The sequence below is a fragment of the Mesitornis unicolor genome, unplaced genomic scaffold (genome assembly GCF_000695765.1).
Source record: "Mesitornis unicolor isolate BGI_N332 unplaced genomic scaffold, ASM69576v1 scaffold8451, whole genome shotgun sequence".
Taxonomy (NCBI): Eukaryota; Metazoa; Chordata; class Aves; order Mesitornithiformes; family Mesitornithidae; genus Mesitornis; species Mesitornis unicolor.
In genome coordinates, this window is record NW_010165754.1 from 3,686 (window position 1) to 21,319 (window position 17,634).

A 17,634-nucleotide genomic window follows, 5' to 3' on the forward strand; every position below is an offset into this window, starting at 1 on the left:
TTGAATCTGCTGACATTGATTGGAATTTTCCCTCTTGGGAATATTGGTTTGAGTTTTTGCATGCAATGGCTGGGTTATTGTATACTGGTAGGATTTTTTGTCAGACAAAAATTTATATAGTGACAACATGGATTGCTGCTGCTGTACACAAGGGCAACTGAAGACAACTTAGTAAGGGGAAACATGGAGTGAACCCGGGTGTATCTTCCAGTAGATACTGGGGTGGGTACCTTGATTAAAAACAGCTTAGTCTACTACTGATTGTAAGCATAGCCCAACATTTGGTCCTACAAGCTAAAGTAAAGTTAAAGTTTGCTGTATTAAAAGTATTTTAGTTTGTTTGGTTTGGTTTTGGTTTGTTGGGTTTTTTTCTTTTTGTTTTGGTGGGATTTTTTCATTGTTGTTTTTGTTTTTTTTTCCTCTAAATGTAATTTTTGTATAACTGTTCTGGAAAAAATCTGATCTTTATTTTTGTCTTCATCTTGGACAAAAATGCAAAGATTGAATTAGAATTTTAGGAAATAATAATAATTCTGACTTTCTGATTGATATTCCTAATTTAGTTTATGCTGATACAAGAAATTAAGTCGAGGTAAAATTGGCTGAAGAAAAATATCTATATGCTTCATATTAATTTAATGAAGACTTGATAAATTATACAAAATCCTAATGAATAAATTGTGGGGGTTTTTTTACCTTGATAAATAATAGGACTAAAATGATAAAGAAATGAAAATATTTTGCAAGTCTCTCAAATAATTTAGTAAGTCTTTAAGTTTTGTTTTCTATGCCTGGTTCTGTAGATCAGGTTTAATTCTCTGAGGGCAGCCATGCTGGAGTCTATGATAGTTGGCTCCTGTGATTGCAGGACTTGCAGTGTCCAAAACCTTATGCTCCTCTAGCCTTTTTACTTGGCTAAAGAAGTGAAACAAGTGGGAATGTCTTGAGATAAATTTGTGAAACAAGATCTTAGGAAACAGCTTTTCAGAATGACGTTTACATTCAGAAATAAATGAAACATGAACAAAAAAAAAAGCTTGGAGGCTAAACAAAGGCTCACAGCCTTGTTTAGGAAGCAGGGACTGTCTGGCTCTGAATTTTTCAATCTCAGCTGTGATAGCTATGATAAACATCATGGAAGTATTTGTGGAGAGGAAGGCTCATAGAAGTAACAACATGAGAGGAAAAATTTTATTTTATTTAGCTTTCTCAATCAACTATTAAGCATAGGATACATCACTTAGAAACAGTCATGGTGATAATGAAAGTTGACTTATAGTGGGCCTATGGATTGTAATCAGTATCATTAGTAATAAGAACCTCTTATCCAAGAGCCCAATATGTAAATTGTGAAATTATGCAGGCTCCCTGTGTGAAAACTAGAACCAGTTCAAATATGTATTTTCATTAATTTGGTTTAGGTTGCTAAGAGATAAACCTAAGCAAAGATGATAATAATTGCTAATGATTACTTTGTGCATCCGTACCAGGTGAGTTTCACTTTTTTTCACTATGGATACTTACCAATTAAACAAAGCCCTACATAGTTAGAAAAAAGGCTGAAAAGAATCATTACCAGATTGCATTGCTTTCAATGGCTGCATTTCTCAGTTTTCACCACGCGATGGCCGTTGAAGTTAGTGCTTTTCTTAAAGATCTAAGTAGGTGCCCATCTTTTATTTTTTATTATTATTTTTATTTCATTTCTTTTTCCCTAAAGGTGTGGAACTTTTCTACCAGCCAGTTGATATATCAGTCAGGAGTATTAACAGGTAAGTTTTCTTTTTTATGTGTACTTTTTCATAGCAAAAAAAAAATATCTCTGAACGATCATATAAAGTTATTATAGAAGTATTTAGTTGCTGTAGTGAAAATAATTCTATTAGACTAGCTAGTAGTAAACATATTATCCTTCAAAGTGAGTAGCAAATATATTATCCTTTAAAGTGTACTTCTGGATAGATAATTTTAGTGTCCTTTCATAAACAGCTCTTTTTGTACAGGATGTGCATGTAGCTGTTGCCATTTATGGAGATATGCAAATGAAGCTCCCTTGTTTTGTAGGTACAGTTCCACTGTCTGAGTACTAAGTGGTGTTTTCTTTCATGTTTTGTATATGACATGGAAGGAAATACTTTAAGTATACCATATATAGATTTATTAGCAGTGTCTGTAGCGGATGGCATATATTGACTTTAAAGGTGAAAGCTACATTTGTGGAAAGATGAGAGTAAAAGGAGAGAAGAGAAGGAGGGCAAGTGTTGTCTCCAGTACAGTAGAGACCCCTTCTCTAATAGCACTTTTCCGTGTAGCTTTCAACAGGACCTGCTCAAACTCCCCTTTTATTGCTCCTGCCTGGTGCAGTTAGTGGTGATTGCAGCACACTCTGGGGGCATGAGCTGCATGGAGATTAGTTGTTAAGCTTTGTGCATATGTATTATTGGATGACCTCAAGTAAACTAAAAGCTAAAACCACATAGTAGGAAAGGAGAGGAAGGGATGATTTCCCCCTGGTTGTCTGTGGTAATTGCTTCCCTTGAAAACCTGCCTTAATGACTGTATCAGGGTTTGCAGATGCAAGGCAATGAGGATAACAGCGTGGGAACAGCATGGGAAAACTACTGCCACAGCGGCTTGGGTGAAAGGCAGGCCATAGACCTGCTATTGGAAAGCTCTTAGCAACCCAAAGGCTAAGGCACACAAAGCATTGAGCAACCATAAGAATTGCAGTAAGGTGGTTTTTTTCAGCCATTTTTAATAAAATATCTGACTTGTGTATAGTCTGGAAATAATTTTAATCTTTTTAAAACCAGCATTTCCTTTGCTAAGTCTGCTAATCAATGAAGAAAATAAACAGATTATCACTGGATGTACTGAGGGACAGGTAAGAATTACGCATTAAGCTTAGTCTACATGTCAGAACAGTCAACTATTATTAATGTATCTGTGTATAAAAAGCTTCAAAATCTGCATACATATTTTGAACCGTTGCAACAGTTACTTTAGTAAGCATCATTCAATGCTTTGTGCATAAACCATATATGGTATATAAGACAGCTATTACAAAATGGAAACTGTTCCCTGAAAACCAGGAAAGTTTTAAGAGCACAATCAGTGATTATATAAGAGGAGTACATTGAGAGACTATAAATATAACTGTTTAAAATAAAGGTGAAAAATAGGATTCTTCTATTTTGGCTGAGGAATGTAATACATGATACTAAGTGGAAAAGACTATGATTTCAGCATGTTGGAATTCTAATAAAAATGTGAGAAATGTGACGATGCATTTCACCTCCTCTTTAATTTGATGTTGAGAATATATTTACTTGAGATTTTCCAGCTGTTTTCCTTCAGTGCTACCATTCAGTGAATTGTGAAGAAAATTAAAGATTTAGCTATAGTGATGCCTGTAAAGGGAAAAGTATAAATGAAATTCATACACATGACTCAGTAATCAATAACATGCAGATTACCTGTGATTTCTGATTGTGTGAAAGTCTATGAGGAGTTTTTTTCCAAGACATAAATATGTGGGAATTAAATGCACAGTTCAAATTGATAATGTCTGCTTTTGCTAATATTGAGTATATCCTTTGATAATCTTAAAAATGCATATGATTAAATTTCTGGTTCAAGGTGAGATTCCAGATATGAAAATTAATTAGTTACATCAACAGTTTAAATAGTGGACATTTAGTTTGTATCTATGTAAGTTTTGTGTTTAGTGTCAAAAGATTATTGCACTTGCTTTTTCTTTTTCTTGTAGCTTTGGATCTTCAGTTTAATAATTGATCATAATTACATGTGGCACATGTCAACTTAAAGAAAGAGCAAGAGAATTTCTGCAATAAAACGTGGAAATCTGGAAAAGAAAGAGGTAGCACAGTGCTTCTAGAATGCTTTTTATGATATATTCTAGTTGTTATTAGCTACTGAGTGTGTGCTTTTTATACCATGAGCATTTATTGTAAGTGATAGTTATGAGTCTCAGACTATGGCATGGAATTCTTACTGAGCTGATATGGAGTTGAGTATTGGCATATTTGGAAAGAATTATTTGACATATCTGGAAAGAATTATACATGTATGTCTATATTATAATCTTGGCCAATATATCTGCTTATAAAACATTGCATGATGTGAACTAATAAGTATTTGGTTTTTGTTGAAGTCATTGCCCAAGTCTTAAGTGAGAACAGAATCAGTGCCTAAAAATTCATCTGTTGTCTAAGAGGAGTACCATTTCTCAGTTACCTTTGAAGCTTCTAGGAATCTCTCTCTTTTTTTTTTTTAATCTATATGAGTGCCTCCATTTATATGATGTTTCTCTGACTGTGGTATTTTTAGTGGTATAACACAGAGTAGTTTAAGTCTTTGAAGACTGCAGTGGTAACCAGCAAGGTGATTCCATGTTCCCAAATGAGTCATTCAGACTACCAGTGCACTAGCCAAAGTGAGTTGAGTTCCTCCAGAAGGCAAGCAAGAGGAAGCTTTCTTTAGGGAAAGGGAGATCTGTTTTCTCTTGCTTGCTCTTTTTTTGGCTCCAGTGACTGCTGTGTTCTTAGCTGCCTCGTGGTCCAGCTTCAATAGTTCTAAGGTCCTAAGATAATGAGAAAGATCGCTACATTTCTTGTTGTTATTTAAAATATATAGATGTCACTTTCGTCTTTGGATGTTTGAAAGAGAATGATGTAGTGTCTGTGCCTAATGCTGAATTCACTGCTAGTAGTTCCTAGATGTGAACTGCACATGCATAATCAATTGGAGACTCCTTGGGAAGATCAGACTGAGGTGGCTTTCCCTCTTGTCTTTGGATTATGCTGTAACTAGTGTCAAAGGAATTTTCAGGCTAAGTGGACTGATATGCAGCATATTTAAGAGTTGTTGGAATATGGCTTTCAGAGTCACTTTTGAGATGAACACACTTAAAATTCTGCCAGCTCCTCTTCAGTCCTTAAGTAGGCTCTTTGGATTTGATCTCTATGTATTTGAAAGAAGTTGGTGTTGGAGGCTTCATGAACTAAAATGGATATGATTATATAGAGTTCTATGGCTTGGAATCACCACCTTAAGAATTCTGTAATTTAGAAAGACCACCTTAAGATGACACAGGGATAAAGAAAGAGAAAGTACGACGATGCGGCAAGAGAACAACCCGGAAGTAAACCAACAGGAAGCGGAAGTAAACCAACCTGACCCGGATGTGGGCGGTGACATGTAAGATAGTAACCAATCATGTATTAGCTTAGATAATATGGACACATATATGTAACCAATAGAAATGCTTATGTAGTGTGACTAAGGGATTTTGGACTATAAAAGCGCAGCCTCTGATAAAATAAAAGTCTTCGATTTATAACTCTTATAGAGTCGTCTCGGAGTCCTGTGGTCGTCTTGCAAGTTGGTACTAAAAATAACATAATAATGAGGAAAGATATTTCAAGAGTACTTGCTCTTAGGACATATCCATCTTTTGAAACAGAAACTTCTTGAGTGTGGTCTTAGTTCATGCTACTTTACTACGTCTAATTCCCCCTTAAATTCTCTCTGTTTCTCTTATTTCATTGTTTTTAATAGTATTGTTGATTGTCTTTCTTAGCTGAAGGGCAAAATACTTCTGAGCTCTGCAAAACAAAGAACATGAGACCAGAAGGATCAGTGGAAACATCATTGCCTATCCTCTTAATTGAACACTGTGACTTTTTAGTATGTTCCCATAATGAAGAAAACATGTCAGTCTTTGAAAATGCCACTAAGTATATGGCTGAAATCTATTCCTAGGAGTTCCTATTAAAAAAACTACAATAGGAAAATCAATTAATTTAGTGATGTGCAGGTTATGGGGGCTCATTCTAGGCAGATAATATACACAAACTGATACAAAGTTAAAAGTAGTCTCCAGTCTGAAAATGATTTTATAAAAATGGCATTGGTTATATCTGTTTTAGCATCTAGTAGATACCAGTTGATCAGGGAAGATCAGCAAAAAAAAAAAAAAATTAAGAAGTCAATTAGAATGAAAAAGCCGAATTTATTTTTAGTTTGCTTTCCTAAGTAAATAAGTCGGATGCAGTCATTGAGTACCCATGTCAGTTTGCCTTTCAAATTCAAATTTAAATAACTTTTGAACTACATGACCTATTCTAAACAGACTTCCGTCAGAGAGACAGGCATTTCAAAGTATGACATTTTTACTCCTTCCCATGGAATTGGTTGTCCAGGTAGGGGAGATGCCTAAGTGAATCCTTATATTGCATTTCTTTCCTGAAGAGAGTTTTAACCATATTATTGGGCACCTGGGGATCTGTTCAGGATGCTGCCACAAGAACTGTTTCATAGAGCAACTTGTTTTTGTTGTTATTTATGATTGTCATTTGGATAAATTTATCAGCCACATCATGTTTCAGGAAACATTTTTTCCACCTTTTGCACTATGGTGGATTGTACAGATATAACTTATTGTTCCTCTGGTTAGATACATAAAGAATTTTTGATAAACAGAGAGGAAAAATATCCAGCACTCCTGGATCATTTTGTTTGTCTTTAAATAAAATTGTAGTACTTCTTAGCAAACAGTTATTTTCATGATGCCTAGTTTTCATAAAGGACTAACACTGGGAGGAAGGAAATGATGATTTTTAAGACGTACATCTCAGGCATACTTTAATAGAGTGTCAGGACTCTTAGGGCCAGAAGATGTATTATTACAGTCAATTAGTCTTATTGCTTGTATAATACCACTCTCAAATCAACAAAAAAATTGTCTTTATCAAAACTATAGGCTTGATCTGAGCTATAGGAAATAATTGTTTTATCTTACATGGTAATAAGAAAAGCTTCTTTATCATACTCAGATAATTTTTTTCTCTTTTTTTTTAATAGATCTTCTGCCCTGAATACTAGCTATTTTTGGATAGGAAGCTCTACTGGCTTGTTAGTAATTAATATGGCAAACTTTGAATTAGAAGGTTTTTTTACCTTACAAAGGTATGATTATAAAGTATTTGACTGTACCATAATGTGATTTCTTTCCTGTGTTTTCTCATACAAATAGTCTAAGAACTAATTTGGGAAATAGCAGAGTACAGTAGAAACTGAGGTTTTTTTAAAGATTTTGTCTAATTCATTTTCGTATGTTTTTTTGGCATTGCTGACGTGCCTCAGAAGATGCATTGGCACTACCTTTCTGTAGTGGCTACCAAAAAATTTTTATCCAATTTTGCAATTTGTAAGTCTTAAATACTTAAATACTTAAAGGAATGTTATCCTACTTCACAATGTGGAGGTAAACTAGAAGGATGTACATTGAAGACAGGATTATGGTGGTGTCAAATTAGGAAGAGTAATTTTGGTTTTTTTCCAGACTTAGTGATAGTTTTTTTTCTTTTGAAATGCAAATACAGTTTTATAGCACTATGTTCTTTTTGGTAAAGACTGTAGTGACCTCAGAATTCAGTTTGCCAGATCGTGTGCATTAACAAGGAAGGCAATTAATGGAAATGTAAGTATACAGTAAACATTTATTTAATGAAAGTTTACATTTCCAGTTGTTTTAAATAACTATTAATTATGTATTTTGTTTATGGATTAATGTACACTTATTTTTTGCCTCATGTGAATTACATAGTAGTTTCTCTGTATAGGGTTGATTCTTCTTTATAGAATCTACTAGTTTAAACAGCTGGGTAGTTTTAAAGTTCTCGCAGTTTGTGTACTGTCCAAAGTTATTAATATGCAAAAGGTGATTTATTTTTTTTTTTAAATAATTTTTGGTGTGTACCTTGAATGTCAAGAATTACCATTGCAGAAGCAGAGGCAATCTTTTTGAGGAAAAAAGATATAAGCATTGTTTTACCTCGTTTCTCAAATGTTAAGATCAACTGTTTCTGAATACTTCCAAGAAATCTGTGAGAACTATTTGAGTTGTGAGAAAATTTACATATGAAGTCACTAAAAGTCTTTTAAGGAAATGAAAGGCTTTCTTGTTTGTATACTCCATTTTTGATGCTACAGTTTTTCTACAGAACTGAGGTGATCTAGGTTTTCCACATATTTAGCATAGCAGTGTTTTGTTTTAAAGAAGGATTTTATTTTAAAATAGTTCTTAGCATGTTCTCAGCATGTCTCTGAAACCAATCTTTCTTCCATGTGTGCTTCTGTTCTCACAACTCTTACTGCAGAAATATCTCTATTGTAGAAGGTATTGGAATTTCTGTGACTGTTAGGTATGCAAGTCTGTTAAGACTGTATTTAAGCAACATAAGCCTATTTTTGAAGGACAGCATTTACCACTTTTTACTGTTTAATGCTTTGCAAGACTAAACCCATGGGTATTTTTGACTAATTTTCATAAATGACACAAAGTTATTTTATTTTCCATTATAAATGTTTTAGTGTTGGAGCTTACATTGTGAAGTAAATGGAGTGTTATTTTATGGTATAACTGCTACAGGTTTTATGCTTGATCACCTCCATGTTTGAAGATACAATTGCTGTGTTAGAAATTAACCTTGCTGCATTGGTGAGAACTCAGCAGAGTGGTTTTCTCCTGTGTAGAAACAAAAGCAGTCTATCGGTTATTGCCAGGTACAAAATAGCTTTAAACGTTTTTTTCCTCTGAGTTAGATTATGCATTTTTTTTTCCTGGCACTGAAGTGCATCAGATGTTTTTTTATGGATATATGGATATCCAGTAGTCTGGACATCCATAAATCCATGGGCCATGATGGGATGCACCTGCAGGTGCTGAGGGAGCTGGCAGAAGTCATTGCTAGGCCACTCTCCATCATCCTGGATAAGTCGTGGGCAACAGGAGAGGTGCCTGAGGACCGGAGGGAAGCAAATGTCCCTCCAGTCTTCTAAAAGGGCAAGAAGGAGGACCTGGGTAACTACAGCCCAGTCAGCCTCACCTCCATCCCTGGAAAGGTGATGGAACAACTTATCCTTGGTGCTGTATCTAGGCATATCAAGGATCAGAGAGTCATAAGGAGCAGGCAGCATGGTTTTACCAAGGGGAAGTTATGTTTGACCAACCTGGTAGCCTTTTAGGAGGACATAACCAGGTGGATACATGTGGTTGTGTAGGGCAGTGGATGTGGTTTATCTTGATTTCAGTAAAGCATTTGACGCTGTCTCCAGCAGCCTCCTCGCAGCTAAAGTGAGGAAGTGTGGTCTGGGTGATGGGGTAGTGAGGTGGATTGTGAACTGGCTGAAGGAAAGTTGGAGGCCTGTATCCAGTGGAGTCCCCCAGGGGTCAGTACTGGGACCAGTACTATTCAATATATTCATCAACAACCTGGACGAGGGAACAGAGTGCACTGTCAGCAAGTTTGCTGATGACACAGAACGGGGAGGAGTGGCTGACACTCCAGAAGGCTGTGCTGCCATTCAGTGAGACCTGGACAGGCTGGAGAGTTGGGCGGGGAGAAACAAGGGCAAGTGTAGAGTCTTGCATCTGGGAAAGAACAACCCCATGTATAGGGGAGGACTGACCTACTGGGGAACAGCACAGTGGGAAAGGGACCTGGGGATCCTGGAGTACTGCAGGATGACCATGAGCCAGCACTGTGCCCTTGCAGCCAAGAAGGCCAATGGCATCCTGGGGTGTATCAGGAGGGGGGTGGTTAGTAGGTCAAGAGAGGTTCTCCTTCCCCTCTACTCTGCCCTGGTGAGACTACATCCGGAATATTGTGTCCAGTTCTGGGCCCCTCAGTTCAAGGACAGGGAACTGCTTGAAAGAGTCCAGTGCAGGGCCACAGAGATGATTGAGGGAGTGGAGCATCTCCCTTATGAGGAGTGATTGAGGGAGCTGGGTCTCTTTAGCTTGGAGGAGACTTAGGGGTGACTTAATTAATGTTTATAAATATGTAAAGGACGAATGTCAGGAAGAAGGAGCCAGGCTCTTCTCAGTGATGTCCAATGATAGGACAAGGGGCAATGAGTGCAAGCTGGAGCATAAGAGGGTCCATGTAAACATAAGGAAAAACTTATTCACTGTGAGAGTGGCAGAGCACTGGACCAGGCTGCCCAGAGAGGTTGTGGAGCCTCCTTCTTCGGAGACATTCAAAACCTGCCTGGACGTGTTCCTATGTGACCTAATGTAGGAGATCCTGCTTTGGCAGGCGAGTTGGACTGGATGATCTTTTGAGGTCCCTTCCAACTCCTAAAATTCTGTAATTCTGTGATTTTGTACAGTGCTATTTGTTGACATGTTTTTATTTTACATGTTTTCCTGTCATGCTTTAGTTGTATCGAGTGGTAGAAATCACAGAATCACAGAGTGGTTGAGATTGTAAGGCACTTCCGTCGGCCATCTTGTCTAACTTCCCTGCTCAAACAGAGCCACCTAGAGCCAGTTGCTCAGCACCATGTCCATACAACTTTTTAATATCTGCAGGGAGGGATACTCCACAATCTCTCTGGGCAACCTATGCCAGTGCTCAGTCACCCTGACAGTAGAAAAGTGTTTTCTGATGTTCAGAGGGAACCTCCTGCATTTCAATTTTTGTCCATTGCCTCTGTTTTCTTCACTGGGCAGTGGGCACAGGGCCTGGCTACACCTTACTTATGCATAGGGTTGTTCCCCCCCAGAAGGACTTTGCATTTCCTCTTGTTGAACTTCCTGAGGTTGCTGTCAGCTCATTTTTCCAGCATGTGGATATCTCTCTGGATGGCAGCACAAATCAGACACTCCTCTCAGTTTTGTATCGTCAGCAAACATGGTGAGGGTACACTATGGTCCTTCATTCAGGTTGTTAGTATCATAGAATCAAACAGCCTCAGGTTCTTTTCCACCAGGCAGCTTTTCAGCCACTCATCCTCAAGCCTGTAGTGTTACATGGGGTTGTTGTGACCCAAGTGAAGGACCTGGCACTTGGCCTTGTTGAAGCTCATACAGTTAGACTCAGCCCATTGATTCAGCCTGTCCAGATGCCTCTGTACAGCCTTCCTACCCTTAAGCAGATCAACACTCCCTCCCAACTTGGCGTCATCTGCAAACTTACTGAGGGTGCACCTGATCCTCTTGCCCAGATAATTGATATAGATATTATACAGAACTGGCCCCAGTACTAGGCCCTGTGGAACACCTCTTGTGACTGGCCACCAACTGGATTTAACTCCCTTCACCACAACTCTTTGGGCTTGGCCATCCAGACAGTTTTTTTACCCAGTGAAGAGTACACCCTTACGAGCCACGAGCAGCCAGTTTCTGCAGAAGAATGCTGTTAAAAATGGTATCCAAGGCCTTACTAAAGTATTAGTGCAGATGTCAAATGGAATTGGACCAGTATTGATGCTTGGGGTACTCCACTGGTTACTGGCCTACAAGTAGACTTTGTGCCACTGATCATCACTGTCTGGGCCTGGCTGTTCAGCTGGTTTTCTGTCCACCTCCCTGTGTGCTCATCAAGCCTATACTTCAGCAGCTTTTCTATGTGGACACAGTGTAGAAAGCCTTACTGAAATCAAAGTAGACAATAATCCACTAATCTCCCCTCATTTACCAAGGCAGTCATATTATCATAGCAGTTTTATCAGGTTGATCATGCATGACTTCCCCTTGGTGTATCCATGCTGACTAGTGCTTTCTTGTCCTTCATGTACCTGTAAATGATTTCCAGGACATCTTGAAGACAATAAAAATCGTACAATATATACCAAAGTGCAGATTTCAGTGCTTATAATAAAATAATTGGTTATTATTCACAGAAATGGGATTTAACATGTAAATGCAATGGTCTGTCAATCTAGTCAGGGCCAAGGCTTGTCTGTGCTGCTGGGTATCTCAGCTGATAACTAATCTACTGTGCCTGATTTATATTTAAGAAAATCTCACTGTTATCACATATATACATACATACACACATGCACACAAATAGCTAAAAAGAAGTTTTGACAGTTTTTCCTGATCTGATGCTTTTGTCCATTACACTGATGAATTTTTGTGTTTGGTTTTATAACTTAGGCGTTCTTTATTGTCGAATTCTCCATTGCATAAGTGTTTAAAGAAAAACTTGAAAAAACATTCCAGTAAAACACTTGGTAAGTATAAACCAATCTTGAAATGAATTTATAAAGTTATATTTTTAATAACAGTAACTGACTCCCAACTGGGTGGTGCTTAATGCAGTAAATTTCTATTTAAAATATATATTGTATTGCATTTTTATTTTAGTAGGAAGGATATTATACTTCTAGTGGTATTTTATATCCTACATATGTATTTGTAGTAAAAATGGTGATGATATGGTACTTTTCTTCTTTTGAAGACAATCCTCTAAGAACTTCCTGTGGATTTTCAAAGAGTTTAAAGTGTGTAGAATGCTTACATTTTTCATAAGTAATCCATTTTCCATAGCATGCAATATATTTTTCTGTATAATTTGTTATTTCTTTCTTAACTTTGGTTACCAGTTTTTGTTAATTTTGTTGTCCTGAATAGCCTTTTGTCAATACTTGCAAGTTTGGGAAGATAATTTTGTGCCTCAATGGTCTACTGTTTAAAAATAAAAAGGTCTGACTTCCAGTTGCTGTTAATTCAGTTTCTGACAATTTTTGCATCATCATCTTTTCTTTAGGAAAAGTGTAAAAATGTTGGTAGCTGGAGACATGTAGAAATAATCTATTTTTACTGTATTGACTGTACTTGCTGGACCTGTTAGAATGTCAAAGGTTATATCTTTAGTGATGTATGATATTCCAAGCATGCATCCACAGTGTTTTAGCTAGAATTTCAGGCTGCTTTGGACACTCAGCACTGATGCCTGTACTGCCCTTGTTGACACATCACACTCAAGTAGATTATGTGCTGTAAGGAAATCCTATGATGTCTTATGGCAAGTGGTATTGGGAACTTCCCAGGAAGGACTATTTTCTGCGTCATTGCTACATAAAGAGCAAGGTTAGCTGGTGGCAGTTGAAGGAGCTTCTATCCTCAGCATAGAAATGTGCTCATGAGATCACTTCCAATGCTCCTGATGTTTGTCCCTGGGAATATCAACAAGATTTTCCCCTTTAAACCATTTTTAAAATTAGGTTGTTTCTGCTGATGCGAAATAGTCATATTTAGTTTTGGGCTGGAGGCTGCCATTCAGGCTTTTTAGTTCAGCAATGTGAATGCAGACATTATTAATGACTTAAAACATGTAAAACCTCAAACATTTGTGTATGCCCCAGCCAGTTTGTTAATTTTAGATATTTAGATGCATTCTATATTCCAGATATAAAGTGTGAATGTATTATAGCTAGTGCATTATAAAGTCTAAACATAAAATAGGCAACTACAAAACACATTTGTGAATGATGAAAAAAGTTCCTCAGAACAATGTTCTTGTTAATTCAAAGTTTAGCAGAGTTCCTACTTATTGATATTATTGGAGGGATGTTATGCAACATAACAGTTAAGATTTCTTTCCTTTTCTCAGTAATTGTTATTTTAGAGTGACTGGTTGTAAATGTCTTCTGTATCAAATATTTCTACTGTGCTAGCTTAACTAAGTAACTTAACAGTAAAAATATTATGTTAAAAAAAATAATGAATATTAAATCATTTTTCTATAGGAGCGAAAAGCATGAGGAAAGATCAGCCATTGGTTTTCCATAATAAAATAAAGTCGTCAGGATATACAGCAGCACCACAGTGAGTAGATACATTACTATTTTGTCTGTTTTAGTGATGTGTGATGTTTTGTCTCATAACAGAGTTCATGACTGTGAAATGAATCAATTAATTAATAAAAAATATGTTGTAAGCCAAAATTTTCACAGCTTCTGGCTAGTGTTCAACTTCCTTCCAAAATCTCTATTAGCCATTGTGTCTCCTTTGTATGATTAAACTCTTTGTGTTTCTTCAGCTTGCAGAAAGAAATGTCTGAGAACTTTGTTTGAATGGATTTTGACCTTCAGAATGCATTATCCAACAAATAACTCACAGAAAGCAAAGCTTGGATGCAAACTCGAGCACTAGACCATTAGAAAGTTACATTGTCAATGTGTACATTATCTTACCTACTGACATTACTAGTAGTTATAAATAGTATGAAGGAATTAGGATTGGTTTTTATTGGAAATAAACTATTTTTCTCATGCAACATTTAATGTTTCATATAGGAGAGTCTGTGTTCTTTTTTGTAGGATGACCATGTTTTCTCCAAATAGCAAACTGAAGAAAAATGAAATATCAAAGTGGAAGACCAGTTGTATACAGTAGGTATTCTAGCAACTCCATTAGAGGAAGAACAAATTAAAATGAGGATAAATACAGTTCTATTGGAAATGCACTTCGTAGCTGCTTCTCTCATCACTTAATGATTTCAGCTCATGTGCCTTATTCGCCCCTAAAATCATGTTATCTTAAGTTAATGAAAGTTTGCTCTAATAGATTTAAACAGACTATATATAATGATATAATTTTACCAGTGGATTCTTCATCACTGTGGACACAAAGAATGGATTTTTTTTTAGAACTGGCACTTTTGTGTTAATTGGTGTGATATGTTAAATGAGTATATTACATATATACTTTTTTATTCTTTAGTTTTATATAAAGTCTTTGTTCTCTGTAGTACAAACATAAAAGCAAATAATGGTTAATGCCATAATTTTTCTCTTTTTTTATAAACTGTTTCTTAAACACTTAAGACTAAATTTTTGTAATCCTTGCACACTTAGGCAAGCCTTTAGATGAGTACTTTAGATAATTTCTAGATTGGTTTGTTTGATTTTATGATACATTAACCTACTTAATCACTTTGTTTTGTACCTAGCACTGTAACATTTTTGTGGTTTTTTTTTTCTTTTTAGTATCTTGTTAAATAGATTATCAGTATATTTTTTATTTTTACATATGGAGAGATTTTTCATATTGCTTATTGTCACAACAGCGTAGAGTTTACGTTCTTTAAACACTTTTATTAGATAGGTGTGCAACTTAAGTTTCATTTTATGGACAAGTCCATGTTAATTCTTGATTTCATGAATTCATAATAGTTGATGATAGGAGTAATTTCAGTATGACAATTTAAAATTCATTATATCTCTCTTCTTGAATTTAACATAAGTTTTCCAGGATATATTTATATAAAGACATTTAGAATAGCTCCCAAAGCACATGTATTTCGTAATTGAAATGCAAATCTACTGGATTTAGGCATCTTAATGTTTTTCCCTCTCTTTCTCTTTTTTATTTATTTAGTAAAAAAAATTTTAGTATAAAACCATGCAAGCTGCTAACACATATGCAAAAGAATTGTTCTCTGAATTTACATCTTGTTTCCTTTTAGATTTATTCTATGACTTTCCCACTGCAACTTGAAAATTAGTAGTCTAACAAGTTCTTTCACTAAGGGATTTATTTTCTGAGACATTAACTTAGTGTTATTAGGGTGTATTAAAAGCTGAAGTTCTGCTTCAAAAGAATCAGCACACTCCTATTTCTTATTTAAAGAGTATTCAATTTTATATATTTTAATACAAAAAAATTGAATTCTTCCATATAATCTAAAGAAGGATATTTTTCTTTGAAGAAGTGAGTTTTGTAATAGATTTAGACATTTTCAATCCATACAAATATACAGAAACAATTTTTTTAGATCAGCAATCAAATGTATTACCAAGTATATAATGATGTCAGTGTACACTCTGCTAACCGCAATATTTTCAAAGTATTTAAAAATGCTTATCTTTATAAATATTTCTGGGACCAGAGTAACTTTCATCTTCAAGAAGTAAGAGAAGTTATATGCAATCAGGAACTTTTCTAAATCATATTCCGGCCATACGTGCTCCCTAGAGGGTGGGAAGAAATTATTTTTATGACTCTTGAAAGTGATTGCAGAGAGCTCATTTCTAGGAATGCTGCATGTGCTTAGAACTAAAAGTTACTTTTTAGCAAGGCATTGCTGTAGTTTTGAGAATACATTTTAATTATAAACCCTCTTTTACTTTGAGGAAGAAACATCTTTCTCTGTTCCCGTATTTGTCTCTCGCACATGCATGCATACACACACAGGCTTAAACAACCATAATTTAGCAAAATTTGCAGGTTTTTTTTCTTCAAGTAAAAAAAAAAATATCATATTATTGTAAGTTTGTAAAGAGGTGTTCTGTTATTGTACTAGTTTGTATTGACCAGATGCTTCCTATCTTTACAATACATTTTATGTTGCAAATTTGCAACTTGGAATTGCAGCTTGGAAGAGTGTTTCAAATGGTCTTTATAAAGTATGAATCACAATAATTAAAATTATGTGCATCTTTAAACATAATAGAAAGAGAATTGAGTAGAAAACTTAAGTAAAACTTAAGAGGTTGTAAAGTCGCATTAATGAGTTAATGCAAACCTTCTTAGATTTATTAAATATCCTTTTGTAGTATTAAAGGAGTTATGAGTTATAACTTGTTACTTTGTTAGAAAAGTTTTCTTCAGGATTTGAGATCATGTTCTGTTAAACAAGGACCCAAATGCCATGCAAAATTATTTTCTCTCTTTCTGTATGCACAAGAAGGTTTATGTGTTTTTAATTGTTTTTATGACTTGTATTACTTACCTGGTATACTTGCCAATCAGCTTTCATGCTCAAAATACATACTGTCAAAACTTTAGAAAAGTGGAAGAAATCTGCAGAAGGGCTCCACCATTTAGCTCAAAGACTTAATACCTATAAATTTGTGAGGCATACATTTTTAAAATATTTTTTCCAGGACTACTTATCTCATTTTTGTGATGAAATTATTTAACGACATTATTTAGTAGATGCAATTACTAATACTTGGAGAAAAAGTAAACTAAAATACTGCTTTCAGATAAAACGAAAAATGTTTTTATGAAGTAGTTCTTTGCCAGTTTAGTATACTGGTGCATTTAACAACTGTTAACAGAAAAAAGATTCTGGAATATGTTGTCTTAGCATATATGTCTACTCCATTGTGTAACACACTTAAAATTCACTTTTAGTAGATGACTTTCAGAGATCAGAAATATGGATCTCTTATCTGTTTCTGTTACCATAATGTGGGGAAAAAATATGTTGTGGAACATAGTATTCTGAACCTGCAATGTGGATGATACTTGGACAGTGAATAGCAGTGCTTAGTGTTGGTGAAGTCAAGCATTAATTTTATTGCCTTCTTCTTTGTAAAGATGCTCAGGAGATTAATGAAGGAGATGTTCAGGTGGTACCTTTTTAAAAATAATTTTACAGAGAGCCTAATAGCATTGATTTGAATTCTGTGCTTCATTTCCTTCCTATCTCTCACTGCTATCCTCTCTTGCTCCACTCTCCCTTATTTTTTCCTCTTTTGTCCCCAGATATAAATCATTAGACATTCTTCTTTACAGGTGATGGCAAGATGCTGGCTTATGGCCTGGCTGACAGCTCTGTACTGATATTCAATTCCAATCTAACTGATACCCGTAATGTTTTTTCAGGTAAATTTACGAATTACATTATTAAAGAAATAGTATATAATTGAGTTTAACCTAGAATGTCATAGTAATGAAAAGATTCCACTTACATCACCTTGAGAAGAATGGAGGAGAAGAGATAGTGCTCATCCAAGATGTAGAAGTTACTTCTTTGATTGGTTAATTTTGTTCTAGAATTAAAATGCCTACCAGCTTTTCCCATTTCT

At 35.5% G+C, this 17,634-nt stretch overlaps 1 protein-coding gene across 1 annotated transcript in view; it reads left to right on the forward strand.

Moving 5' to 3' along the window:
- Positions 1-17,634, forward strand: part of WDR27 (WD repeat domain 27) — a gene marked incomplete at both ends in the record, with an annotated part of 32,565 nt that overhangs the window by 3,193 nt on the left and 11,738 nt on the right. The window contains 13 exon segments of the mRNA XM_010194743.1: positions 1,721-1,772; positions 2,814-2,884; positions 3,770-3,803; positions 3,806-3,880; positions 5,603-5,735; positions 6,886-6,984; positions 7,432-7,504; positions 8,456-8,589; positions 11,969-12,045; positions 13,564-13,642; positions 14,137-14,201; positions 17,144-17,175; positions 17,326-17,431. Of these exon segments, the coding sequence (XP_010193045.1) occupies positions 1,721-1,772; positions 2,814-2,884; positions 3,770-3,803; positions 3,806-3,880; positions 5,603-5,735; positions 6,886-6,984; positions 7,432-7,504; positions 8,456-8,589; positions 11,969-12,045; positions 13,564-13,642; positions 14,137-14,201; positions 17,144-17,175; positions 17,326-17,431 (1,030 nt within the window).